The following is a 14065-nucleotide window of genomic DNA, read 5'->3' as shown; positions in this document are numbered from 1 at the left end:
TTCAGGCACCTTCCTCAAAAAAAAGTTAATCAATTCTTCCTCTTGTGTTTCTGCCCAGCATATATCTTATCTAGCAACAGACATATTTTAGATATAAAAGCATACACTCTGGTCATATTCAGGGGGGGGCCCTTCTGGGGTCTGGAATGATGATCGCTTCTCGGCCTTTTGGCTAAGATCAAGTGTGGAATGATGTTTGGATGACATTACTAGTGCTTGAACAGAATTAAAAAATATATATTTTAAAAAATTTAATAATTTATAATTTAAAAAATAATAATTTAAAAAATACAAAGGCTCTCCTGTCTTGTAGGAGAGAAATAAATAATAATTTAAAAAAATACAAAGGCTCTCCTGTCTTGCAGTATATTCTTCAGAGTTTTCATTATTAAGAAGACCAGCTATACAGTGGATACAGTGGAGACAAGAGCAAGTGGCAATCAGAACAGTGTGAACACTGAGATACCAAGACCTGAAAAATTCGTGCAATCTGCAGTCTCCCACCAGGACTGCTGCTTGCTGGTGCCTCTGCCCTCACGTTCCTCGGACCTCTGGGCCCCACTTTGCTTCATGTCCTGAGAACCTGCCTCACAAGCGCACAATGCTGGGTTTGAATCCAGCTGATACACTGCCCAGCCCAGCAGATAAGAGAAAAGCATCTGGCTGGGCAGACAGTGTCCTGCTACTTCCATACTAAAGGAAGAGAAAGGAAAGACATACGGTAGCAACTGCCAAGTATTCACACTGCTGCTTCTTGTGTTCTAGCAGGAAGACCTTTCTGTCGCCATGCTGCTGGGGTCCTGCTCTCCATGCGTGTGGTTTGTGTCCCTCAAACTTAACTCCAGCCCCATACTGTGGCTCTCTCTTCCCTGAGCATCCGCTTAAAAGCCATGACCTTTCTCCTTCAAGGCACTCAACTCTCCAAGAAGACCCTAGATATAATTCTATCATCAAAAGAAGCCTCTAAATGTTTATTTCTGTTTCCATTTTGTCTCTGGTGCTCCTTGGCATTCACCCACTCACCTGCCTCGCTCCAGCTAAGGGTAAGGAAATAGACCATATTCTAGACAAGGAAAACAGACTAAATCTCGTTAAGAGCTAAGTTGTTTGGGGGCCTTTTCTCTCTCGGCCCCCCCTTTCCCAGACTCTTTCCTTCTCTATCTTCCCACCCCTCTTTTCTCTTTACTACCATGAACAATGAGTGATAGGCTTTGAGGTTCAGCTTTGAGTGAAGAGTCACAGTATTGATACCTGAGACCTGAAATGTGTTTCATTATGACAATAGAAAAGATGTAAGCCAAAAAAGAGGGGCGCCTGGATGGCTCAGTCAGTTAAGTATCTGCATTTGGCTCAGGTCATGATCCCTGGGTCCTGGGATTGAGCCCTGCTTTGGGCTCCTTGCTCAGGGGGGAGCCTGCTTCTCCCTCTGCATGCTACTCCCTCTGCTTGTGCTCTGTCAAATAAATAAATAAAATCTTAAAAAAAAAAAAAAAGAAAGAAAAGATGTACCCATTGGTATCTAGAGATCAAGGACTCATCTATTTGGAAGAGAAATGATTCGTGGATATTTGAAGAGCCTGTCTCCTAGATCATTTTAAGACTTGAGACTCTGTTATACTCTATTACTTCTTCTGAGAAAGGCTGAAGAACTAGATTTTTGATTTTTGTGAGTTTGGGATTATTTTTAAGTCTTTGGGCACCAAGTTTGTACCTAAAGGTTGACTAGAGAGTCAACTTTGAGGACTCAGCACTTGTCAGAACTCAGAATATTCAGGATGAGTCAACCCCTCATCCTGTTCCCCTTGCCACCAAAGCATTGGGTTTTTTTCTGTTTTTGTTTTTGTTTTTTGTCTGTCAACACACAAAGTTCTTGGCTATAATAAGTCAAGAATGGAGATCCCTGGGTGGTTCAGTGGTTTAGTGCCTGCCTTCAGCCCAGCGGGTGATCCTGGAGTCCCGAGATCGAGTTCCGCATTGGGCTCCCTCCATGGAGCCTGCATCTCTCTCTCTCTCTCTCATGAATAAATAAAATCTTTTAAACAATAAGTCAAGAATGAGCTAGGTAACACATACTTTTTCTCACAATTTCTAAAATTTCCCCAGCAAGAAACTGAAATTTGTTAAGAAAGGCTCAGGATTGTCTAACACGGTTTCTTGCTGTCATGCTGTTCATCACTCCCAGATAGGGCCCAAGTCATTAAGGTCAGGGTTTGGGTATCCCATCATATCACCAGGGCCCCGTGTAGTCTGTAGAGGTGCTTATTGTCTTTGGGTGGACACCCAAAAAGTCTGTTGTCCCCAGCAGCTCACCAGCTGGACCTATGACAAGAGGAGAGCCCAGGCTCTGGGTTATTTCTTGCCTAGAAAACAATCAGAGAAGGTGCACGATAAGGAACTCAGCGATCTGCCTATGAGGATTCTGAGGTCACTCTGCTCCCATGTCATGTTATCTTCCAGGAGCTGGGACTTCCTCTCCCATCACTGACTTTCCAAGACAGAGAGCCAGCCCATGTGCAATGAACTCTCCCAGGGTATTTTCAAGGTCCTATCTCTTGGCTGACTGCCTGGCACTGTCTGCCCAGCTGCTCCCTTCTGAGGAGGCCCTGAGCTGCCTTGCTGAGATTTCTTGCTGGGCTTTCTCTTATGCAGCCCTGACAGTAGATGGCTGAACCTCCTGGGGGCATGTTCCTCTCCAGGGAAGAGAAGACCTGGTCTGCAGGGAGTTCAGCAGGGCTACCTCCCAATCCAGCTTGGCCCCAAATGACCAGAGAAAATTATTTGTCTCTTCAGGAGGACTGCTTGTACCTTCGATGAGACAGACCAGCAAAGAATGAAATGGTATTTTTAAGACGTTCTAATCAATTATTTATGCGCGTAATAATTAGCACTTACTTTATACCACTCAAGGTGCTGTGTGTTCTGTATACATTATTTTATTTAATCCCCATGGCAACCCAACGAACTGAATAGTTTTACTATTCCCATTTTGCAGTTTTGAGTAGTGAGACTCAGAGAATAGAAATGACATTGTCAAGGCTGAACAGTAAGTGGCAGAGCCAGGAACCAGCTGATAGTGTATATAATTTAAAAGAAAAACCCAAACCAGTTTGTGTTGTAGAAGTTAGTCACTTATACTCTTGGGAGTAAGTCGGTACAGGTAGACAGCTTTGGTGGCTTTCTGACCATTCCTCTGTCAGCCCCTACAAGAGTGACCACCAGGGTCTTTACTGCTGCAGGTGGTGCCTCGATTCTGGAGTTCCTGGGAAAGTGAGGGTGTTGGCGTCAACAGCAGCCACGCTGGTAGGGTTTGGTCAGGAACCAGAAGGAAGAGAGTCCTGATGGGGAGCTGCAGGGAAGGACTAGTGTGGATGGTTTCTGAGAAAGTAGAAGGGCTTTTCGGGAGAAGGCATATAAGAAAGGCAAGGGGTAGAGTGTCTGTGTAGCTCAGTGGTTGTGCATCTGCCTTTGGCTCAGGCCTTGATCCCGGGGTCCTGGGATCGAGTCCCACATCTTCTCGGGAGCCTGCTTCTCCCTCTGTCTGTCTCTGCCTTTCTCTCTGTGTCTCTCATGAATAAATTTTAAAAAATCTTTTAAAAAAAGGCAAAGGGATTGTTATAATAGGAGTGTGTGAACAGCAAAGAGATAGCTCATCAGAGTAGGAAGTGTATACTGAATAATGAAAAATAATCTGAGACAGGCACGGACTGAGCAGAAACGAAATCCTTGGAAATAGAATGGTGAATTCCAAGGATGGAGAGAGGACCTATTCGGATTTCTAATCATTAAGCTCACTTTTAAATTAAGAGCCAGGGAAGGCTTCTATCAGAACTCTGCTGGGGGGTTTTCTTCCAGTTTGAGGAACCGCCGGAGAAGGCTATGGAGAAACTCACACCCAGAGCCACAGGATAGAGGCCAATCTCTGGGCAGGTTGGTATACACCGTGTCACCTTGGTGTCTCCCCAGCTGAAAACGCACCCCCCACCCACCACAGAGCGCAACTGACACAGCAGCGTAAAGCCCACGGTCACTCTCATCACCTTCACCCTGTGTGTGATTCTCTACAGTTCTGCCATCTGTGGGGGTGACACTGACTCAGAACCCTCACTCAGTTTCCTCCCAGACTCTGGGAGCCGTTGAGTCATTGAACCAGAAAGCATCTCAATCCTGCCCCGGCCCCACAGAATAGTCACCTTTTTTAAAATCAGCAACTTTCAATGATGTGAGCGGAGATCCTGTGGCACTTTGAAAACTCACTCTTTAAGGATGCCCTGGAGGCTCAGTGGTTGAGCCTCTGCCTTTGGCTCAGCTTGGGATTGAGTCCCGCATCAGGCTCCCTGTGGGGAGCCTGCTTCTCTGCCTGTGTCTCTCCCTCTCTCTCTGTGTCTCTCATGAATAAATAAATACAATCTTTAAAAAAAAATGCTCTTTGCTAAGACCAGCAGTCTGTTTCTCTCATGGAGAAGAAAAAAAAAGATGATTTCATGGTTTTGAAATGACACGTGAGTCCAGGGAAAGCTGCAGAGAGCTTGGGAGTGGGAAAGAAGTCAGAGAAAGCCGTGCATACAACGTCTGTAAAGAAAATGTTTTATTTAAAGTGTTAAATACCATCACCAGAATGAATTTGATTTACATTAGTTGGTGTTCATTACAGGACTAATCTGCCCCTTTTTTTTTTTCCAACTGGAATTCCCTTTACTTTGAAAACATACTATGTACAGGGCAGCAATGGTCACTGGAATAGTTCTATTTACACGACTAAACCACAAGTCGAGGTGCAGACATGTGAAAATTAAAAAAAAATACACCAACTTTTAAATAAATACTGCATAATGATAAGTATGTACAAATATTCCATACAGTCATGTCCTTCTTATTAAAATTAGAAATAATTTATATAGGAATATGCACAAAAGATTATGTGACTGCATCTTAGTATCAGGAAAATGGTAAACCTTTATTCTAAGGGAGAGTATAGACACTATAGGTCTATTAAATCAATTGCTGCTGGTACACAAGTGTCTAAATTATTTCTGTAAAGTATTATTCGTTCTTTTAACAACTTTACCTGGGTCCATCGTAGATCTCAGAATGTCAAGACACAGTCTCGGTGTATTTCATATTGCACCACATAAAGAGAAGGCATTTTTAGTGATACTCATTTTAACTTTTGCACCATATCAAGCATGATAGTTTTTAATGGTCAGCATGGAATTTAAAAAGGAAAAAAAAAAAAAGAAGAAAGCAATTTTTGTGCATGGCCTTAAATGGTATGTATGTGAATTTCAAAAGTTATTGCAAGAAATGAAAATCAACCTGTAAGAATGTGTTATCAAAATGCACATAAAGAAACAGAAAGAATGGGTGGTTTATTACATTAACCAGTGACTTTTCTTCTCAACAGGGGAACTTAAGAGAAACTTGACCTTGCAGCACCACCCAATGGTAATAACTGTCTGTAAAACCAAAGGCAGGGGTCCGACTTTCGACTTTTGGGGGATTTGTGGTGTAGACTTTTGGTGATGGCATCAAAGAACTATTAATAGGCAGATTGACTTTCTTTGAGTCACCTAAAAATTGGAGCTTTAAAATTATTTGTTGCATATTTATGTTTACTATATTTCTTTAGAAATATAATTTTGTGAAAAATTGTATTTTACTACAGAAAAATGAATTAATAAACAGCCTTGTGTTTCAGGCTCCAAATTTTTAGCAGTGTTCTTCTATTCACATAGTAAATGGAAATTGGCTAAAGAAATTGCTTTAATTAATTAAAAAACAAAACCTAAGACCTTCTAGAAATAATACTTTAACCCCTGTATGAATAATGCTGGTGCTAAAAACAAATTTATTAGACATTACAATGGCCACGTGATTTTAGGGCTTTCCAGTAAACTGAACTTGGAAGGTGAAAACAAAAGTACCATGCACTGTACAATAAATTGCAAAAGTTCAAATATCTTCTTTATCAAATACATGCTGACTTACTTTAAGGTACTCCCAAGACATGTTGCAAAATCCTTTTCAACATGCTTGAAATAAAGAAAGCTCTTAGTTTTTTTTTTTTTTCCCTTGAGAAATTCATAAATTCAGAAGCATCTACAGCTCTGAATCAAACATGGGGTGTAAGGAGTATCAGGTCAAAAACTTGTAATCTTTTAGTATAATGTTCACTCTGGTAGGGAGAAAGAAAAGATTAAAAGAGAAAAGAGGAAAAGTGAGATGAGAAGAGGAAGAAAGATGTGAACGATTTGCACATATTTAACTTCATAAGATTTGTATATTTAACATGGAAATAAATCGAATATAGTATGCTTATTTGTCACATAAAGAGAATTTTAAGTGTCTTCTAGAAAGTATTCTCATTTGTAATGTCTGCCAAAACACAGACTATGATTAGTTTAAAGAATAAACATGGTGTGTCTTTGTACCACCCTGTTGCATTCTCTCCCCTTTTTAAAACCATGCAATAGTGAAATTTATTTTTAAAAATAATATAAATTGTTGAAAATGGCTGATTTTTATTCTTTTTTTTTTGCAAGTTGCAGCCCCAAAAAAATAATTTAAGTATTCAGCTAATCTGTGTCCATGCAAAAAAAGTTTCTTTAATTTCATTCAGTACAGTGTAGCCACAGAATTTTGTTTTTCAGAGTCCAACACATCATGGCATTAGTGAATGGCGTGCCTGCTGGACCTCTGAAGTCTGCCACTGTTCACGCTGGACTGGCTGCTCCTGGTCACTGTCCAGAGGAGGGCTGACATCTGTCCCGGACCACTTCTTTGGTCTCCTGCTTTTCACCTGATGCTTCCTAGGACTTCACTCCTTGACTTGTAACATGGCTTAATGACTGTATAGCTCTATTTTCTGTGGCATAACAGGGCTTGGGGGTCAGAGAAATGAGGAAAAAGGAACGATAAAAATATAAAGGTGCCATTGAAAAGGGCTTTTGTTGCATGAAACTGACTGATTCTTTGAGATTAATCCATGGCTTCAGATTGGACCAAAACTCAAGTGTTACTGAACTCCAAACCTGATAGTTCTTCATAACTCTGCTCTTTCACCTGAGGGCCATCTTTAGGGCACAATGTGTGCAACTTCCTCTGAGAACACAGGATCGCTTTGTATCCCTAGAAACAGGCTCAGAAGACACAACATTAAGCATGCAGTGTTACCAGGGTTTGCGACCTGTGGAATTTTTTTTTTTTTTGTAACGCTGGTTGCTATGACAACAGTTTTACAGCTGCTATGAACGAGAGTAAGAAGGTCCAGTTGAACTTTCCAGAGAGGATTGGGACGCTCTTCTTGTCAGAGGGGCCAAGGTTGGATCTACTAGGGAGGAAGGGGGAAAAAGTTTGAACCATCCAATCACCATATTGGATAGCTCCAGTTCATCTAAAAGTATCTGGGCCACTCCCATAAAGGATTTGTGATCCATGCGGCCATAATCTCCCCAGACAATGATCTGTTGGCAAAATCAAAAGGAGAATAACATCAGTATAGTTATGTACATGGAAACTTGTAAACGAAAATACATTCAGTTAATGCGCTATCATCAAATATCAAGTTAAATAGTTGTATTTTAATTGTGGTATGGTTGTCTTTAACAACTGGAATCCAAAAGTGTACACACATCCAAGTGTACTGGAATGTTAAGATCCTAAGCAGTCCAGGGAGACTGGAGTTTGTGTATGATGGGGGTTTGCAAGTCTATAGTTCACTGGAAAGGAAACAACAGTGTCTATGACTTGATAGCACTGGTCACTGCTTTGACCTTTCCCAAGAATTTCAGCTGTAAGCAATGAAGAGAATGCAGTAAGACATGTGGGTACAAGGTTTGAGTCCAAGAAAATACCTTCTTATGTAGAGGAATAACCATCCAATAAATACCTGTAAAACTTTTCCTTGGGGACTTTCTTCGAAAGATAAAAGCTGTTGGTAAAGGGGTTCCAGCGTTTTTCTTGCCACCTTTGTTTTCTTTTTGGCTATGCAGACTCCATTATCCAATAGATACACCTTTACATATGGTGCTTGGGAAAGAACAGACAGAGGGGAGGGTTAAGTGACGAGCCATGATTATGGAATACCCAACTCGCAGGTGACCTCTGCAACAGCTTAGTTTTAGGCTGACAAAGCTAGCAATCAGAAGTCACTGGTCTTTCCACATGATGTCAAAATCATTAGAAAAATAATAGGTAATTATCAGCTATTTGGATACTTTAGGCAATATTAACTCAGAGGCTCCTCTGACTTGATTACTATTTCACCATCACATGGTTATATATATAGATTTAAACACTGCATGAAATAAGGTAAAATGCTTCCAGTCCCTAACAATATTCAAGAAAGAGATCTTACTCAGTCTTCCATTTGTCAGTACTTAAATATAAGTAAACATCCTTGAAATCATATCATTTCATAAATAATTTAGAAACATAAATATTTATTATATTTTTATAAACATAAATATTTATTTATTATATTTATTTTATATATTTATTTTCATAAATAAATTATAAACTATATGATATAATTTCTATAATATAGAAATACTTAGGTATTATAATTATATAATATAAATAATGTTTACCCATAGAAATACTTAGGCAATATAATTATATAATATAAATAATGTAGCATAAACTTTTATAAATAAAAATCATTTATTACTCAAAAGTGTTTATTGATGGTGGCATGGGTACAAGGCAAGGGTGGGGTTTGATGTAATACATTCACATAAGCTGGGAAGAGGCAACTAATTATGAATTCCATGGCTTGAAAGAGATCTGACTGTTCACAAAAGCATTTTCTTGCCTGTGCAAATTATGATATTCTTTATAGCACGGTGGGTTAACTAGCTCCACGACCTTTGTAAACACAATTGACCTTAATCACCCTGCAAGGTTGTACACATTATAATTTACAATTTCTGCAAGGACAGGGAAGTTATGAAATTCAAAATTACAATTCAGTCAGTGAAAGTGCCGAGGTGAGAACCTGAATTTCAGAATCCTCACAAATTGTTCTACATATCAGAGCTCATGTTCTAGACATCTCTGCATACTGTATCTGGAGTCTGTGTCCTTTTCCATGGCTCCAGGCACCTTAGATTATGACATTTCAGTATGAAATGTGTGACATCACAATAAACATTGATAATGGTGCCTCTCTTTCTTTGTACACTACAGGAAGTAGAAGTTAGTATAATTAGAATGTCCTGTATCCAAAGGTTATGCTGCTTTGGCAACCCATATCTATTTTTATTCTAATGCAGAACTTTAATAATTCCCAAGAAGAACTCTGAAGCTCCAGATAAAGAAGAACACAAAATACCAGCTAAGAAGAAAAAAGAATTTTTATGTACATGTTTATTTTGCAATGGTTTCTATTAGCTACGGACTTATTTAAAAACTTAAATTATCACTCAACCCTCACTGAATGCTTGCTTAGGATAAACGCACAAACTACTACAGATGACAGACTCATTCATTTAGTATCCTTAATTATCTAAAAACAAAGTTTTCTGCATCTCATCAAAACACAAAATCTCTGCATTGAAAAGTGTGGGTTACAAATAATAGCAGTATCTCTTCTGTTATTACCTGGCAGTGTCTTGGAACCTGGTTTTACAACAAGGCCACGAGCCCGAATGATTTCCACCTCCAACTGTCCCTTTTTGTCCATCATTCCTACCTGAATGTCACCTAATGATGTGTGAGGAGGAAACAGACAGGGCTTAGTGAACAAATGCAGTAAGAAACATGTTTGTGCCAAAGGTGTTGGTTTTATATCATTTCATCATTTCCCATATATTTCCTACATTCAAATTTATTTATTTATTCTTTTAAAAAGATTTATTTATTTATTTGAGAGAACAAGGCAGAGAGACTGAGCAGAAGGAGAAGGAGACAAGCAGACTCTGAGCTGAGTGCAGAGCCTGATGCAGGGCCTTAACCTGGGACCCTGAGATTATGACCTGAGCCGAAATCAAGAGTCAGAGCCACCCAGGCACCCCTACATTCAAATATGTTTAAAATTTATCAGTGACATCTTACTTTAAAAAGCATATAAATTAAATTGGAAAAAATCAACTAAAATTTTTTTATTGGTAAAATAAAAATACTTATTCTTGCTGACAATACCGTTAAAGATCCTATGACACTAGAGAATGTAATTTTCAATAATCTAAAAGAGGAAATAATGAAACCACATGACAGAAATTCTTACCCATTGCAGGTGTAGCCAGAGTCTGACGCCCCACGAGCTGGGCAGGGCCAAGGCCATCCAGGAAATCGCTGAATTGGCTATCAGAGGCCAGGCAGACACCAGGGAAAATCAGACTAAAAGCAAAGTAACACATGGTTTGATTAAACCCTCAACCCTCTTACTTTCAAGCATCTTGGGTTTCCCTCTTGCTCCCATCCTGTAGCAGGAGCAGTTGCCACCACGATTTTGCCCTGTCTTTTTTTTTTTTTTTTAAGATTTTATTTATTTATTCATTAAGGACACACACAGAGAGAGGCAGAGACACAGGCAGAGGGAGAAGCAGGCTCCCTGCAGGGAGCCCGACGTGGGACTGCATCCCAGGCCTCCAGGATCATGCCCCGGGCCGAAGGTGGCGCTAAACCGCTCAGCCACCCGGGTTGCCTGATTTTGCCCTTTCTATCAATTGGATCCCAGCACCTCACTTTACTTCCCATGACTCTTCCTTTCTTATTCTCTAGCAGCCTATGTATGTCACCAGAAGCACCTGTCACACCATATCACAGGCTGCTGTGTATGTATCTTTCTTCTCCTTGTCTGGAGGGCATGGGCTGTGATTTTTATCGTTAGCACTCAGTACCTACTGAGTGCCTACGCCACGACAGGCATTATCGGATTTAATTCTTTTAGCTGTACTAGGAGATAGATTCTATTATCTAACTTGTTTTATAGATGAAGAAACTCTTCTAGATCATTCCCATCAGTACACAAACTGTTATTCTTCTACTCAAAAAAAAAAACTTGTACCTTAAAAAAAATCTTTTCTAATTCTCACCCCACTTCTTTACTCAAAGTTCTGAGTTCACTCTATGTGCCATCTTCAATTTCTTTTTTCTTGTTCCCCTTGAAACTCTATATAGTTTTTCCTTCCTCTCTTGCTTGCTTGATTTTTCTCCACTCTACCAAAGTTTCTCTGACCACGGTTACATAACGGCCACATGGTAAACCCAACTGTGAATACTCAGCACTTGTTTGATTTAACATATCAATATCAGCTGACATAATCGAGCCTTCCCTCCTCCTTGTCCACTGTGCTTCCCAGACCCTCTGGTTCCAATTTTCCTCTTTGGCCACTCTACCCCAGTCTCCATCACTGTTTCTACCACTGAATATTGGGAGCTTGATGCTTTGACTTCCTATTTTTTCTGCATACCTCAATCTCCTTGGTAATCTCATGCAGTTTCATGGTTTTAAGTCCCATTTATGCTGATATGGCCTAGATTGACATCTCCAGTTTGGATCACAGACCTGTATTCGATCTGCTCTGTCAACATATCTGTTTGGATGTCTGATAGATAACTGACATTTAACCTGTCTCAAACTGACTCCCAACCTCAAAACAAACAAAAATCCAAACTCTGTTCCTTTTAGGCGATTCTCATCTTAAATGCAACTTCATTTTTCCAATTGTCCAACCTTGAGGTAGTCTTTCTTCTTTGTTATGGACTGAACCTTGTCCCCCCACCAATGCATATGTTGAAGCCTTAACCCCTAGTATGACTGTACGTGGAGATAGGGCCTTTAAAGAAGTAATTACAGTTAAATGAGGTCATAAGGGTGGGGCCCTAATCTATTGTGGCTGGTATCCTTCTAAGTAGAACAAAAGACATCAGGCATATGCATGCACAGAAGAAATACCATGCGAGCACACAGCAAGGAGGAGGCCATCTGAAAGCCAAGGAAAGAGGTCTTGGGAGAAACCAAACCCATAACACCTTGCTATTGAATTTCTAGCCTCCAGAGCTATGAGAAAATAAACTTCTGTTGTTTAAGCTACCCAATCTTTGGTATTTTGTGAGGGCAGCCCTAGCAAACGAATACACCCCTGTTCTCTCACTACTCATCAGATGAATCAATAAATCTTATTGGCTCTACTGTCAAAATGCATCCAGAATCTGACCTTGCTAATCCTATCACTGTGGTCTGAGCATATTACTGAACAGCCCTTTGAATGATCCCTCTGTGGCCAAATTTACTTTCCACCCTCACAGCAATCAGGACTTAACATTCAAGTCAGATAATAGCAGGACCCCACGCAAACCCTCCACTGGTTTCTCAACCCTCTCAGAGTAAAAGCAAAGTCCTCATAATGATACAAAGATGGCACAAGCTGTCCACCCCTGCCCCCATCTTAATTACTATGCCTGCCCTTGGTCCACAGTGCTTCAGCTTGGAATATCCTTCTTTCGAATGTCCACATTCTTCAAATCTTTGCTCAAATATGTTGCTTTCCCTGTCTACTCTACATAAAACTTACCTTTACCCTCTCTCAGCTCTCTCCCTTTCTTTTTCTTTCTCTTTACACTTATGCTACCTAATCTACACTATATTTTATGATTTTTCCTTATATATATACATATGAACAACTTTTCTTGTTTATTATCCATCTTATCTATTAGACTGTAAATTTGTTGAGGGTAGGGTTTTGTTTTCTGGTTTTTGTTTTTGCTTTGTTTGCTAATCTATCTCCAGCATCTAGAACCATGCCTGGAATATTGTAAGCTCTTAATAAATACTTGTTAAGAAAAATAATTAAAATGAAACTCAGAAAAATTAAATAACTTGCCTAAGTTTCTACAGCTCCATAAAAGAGATAAAAACTTAAGCCTATGTGATTTTAAAGCCTATAGTCTTAACCACTAATTGATTTTGGCCTTCTTGTATGACTTATATCCCCAACTCAGCCCAGTGCCTAGAACACTGTAAGGCGTAGAAATATTTGTTGAATGAATGTACGAGTATTTATCCCATTTTTCTTATAAGACATAAACATCTGAGGTGCTGGGGGCCACAATCTGGACATTTTTGTATCCCTCACAGTATCTAACACAGTGCTCTGCAATGATGAAAGCTCAGTGCACATTCATTTTCAACTGCTTCTCCATCTCTTTTAAGACTTCCTTAATTAACATCAAATCCATTTCTCCTCCCAATCTTAATTTCCAAATATAGTTAATCCCAATATTTTAATGTTTCTGTTAGCATCCCATACAACCTTAGTGAAAAAAGTATGGAAACCATATATATCTCCTGTGTTTATATAATCGCACTGGACAAATGTTCCCAATGGCACATCAATACTCTGCCTCCTGTCTGTGAATTAGCTAGATGCATGCTGTCTAAATGTCTGATGCTTCCATCATGATGACAGAGTGAGGTCAGTAAACCCCATTTTCCTCTATTAACGTCCTTTATGCACCCATCTATGGATCTGTAGTTGCTGATTATTGTCAATTTGTTGATGACAGGGCTACACAGTGTTGAAAAATGCTTTAAAAATATTTATTTAAATATTTAAAGAAAAGCTAGAAGCTAACTACATAAAGGAAAGTCTCACGAAGTTACTTAGTGATATTACATCTATGTGAACTGCTTGTTACTTCATGGAACTAAGTATGTATCAAGTATTCTATAATTTTTAGTAATAACTCTTAAGAGCAAAGATTTTAAAAATTAGCATTATTCCTGTGGTGTAGCTCAGGGTGTTATTCTTTCTGTGCTTCTATATATTTCAAGCCAGAGCAAACTTTAATGTGCATGTATTGTGACAGTCACTGTTTAGCGTCTTGCTATTATTAAAGCAAAAATACTTTATCCCCAAACCTATATTTCCCTTGATATAAAAAGCCAGATGTCACATTTCTCAGTGGTAGGTGAGCAAAAGTTCTCTTCACAGCAAATCAGCCAGTGGAAATGAAAATGGCGCTCTCAAGAGTGTGAGTTAACTTCTAGGTAAGCATAGAGAAAGAGAGAGAGAGAGAGAGATGGTCCTTGTGCGCATGGAAGCGACGCATATCATGGCTGGCC

At 39.6% G+C, this 14065-nt stretch overlaps 1 protein-coding gene across 50 annotated transcripts in view; it reads right to left on the bottom strand.

The window, feature by feature from the left end:
* Positions 1-4568: 4568 nt before the first annotated feature.
* Positions 4569-14065, bottom strand: part of RIMS2 (regulating synaptic membrane exocytosis 2) — a 580692-nt gene continuing 571195 nt past the window's right edge. For all 50 annotated transcript variants that reach the window (XM_077846871.1, XM_077846876.1, XM_077846877.1 and 47 more), the window contains 4 exons: positions 10223-10335; positions 9598-9699; positions 7886-8025; positions 4569-7460 (listed from right to left, as the gene is read on the bottom strand). In XM_077846871.1, coding sequence (XP_077702997.1) covers positions 7242-7460; positions 7886-8025; positions 9598-9699; positions 10223-10335 — 574 coding nt within the window. In that variant the 3' untranslated portion in view covers positions 4569-7241. The remainder of the gene's footprint in view (positions 7461-7885; positions 8026-9597; positions 9700-10222; positions 10336-14065) is intronic.

This window comes from Canis aureus, chromosome 14, assembly GCF_053574225.1.
Source record: "Canis aureus isolate CA01 chromosome 14, VMU_Caureus_v.1.0, whole genome shotgun sequence".
NCBI lineage: Eukaryota > Metazoa > Chordata > Mammalia > Carnivora > Canidae > Canis > Canis aureus.
The sequence above is the reverse complement of the archived record's forward strand: the minus strand, read 5'-3'. Positions and strand labels throughout refer to the sequence as shown.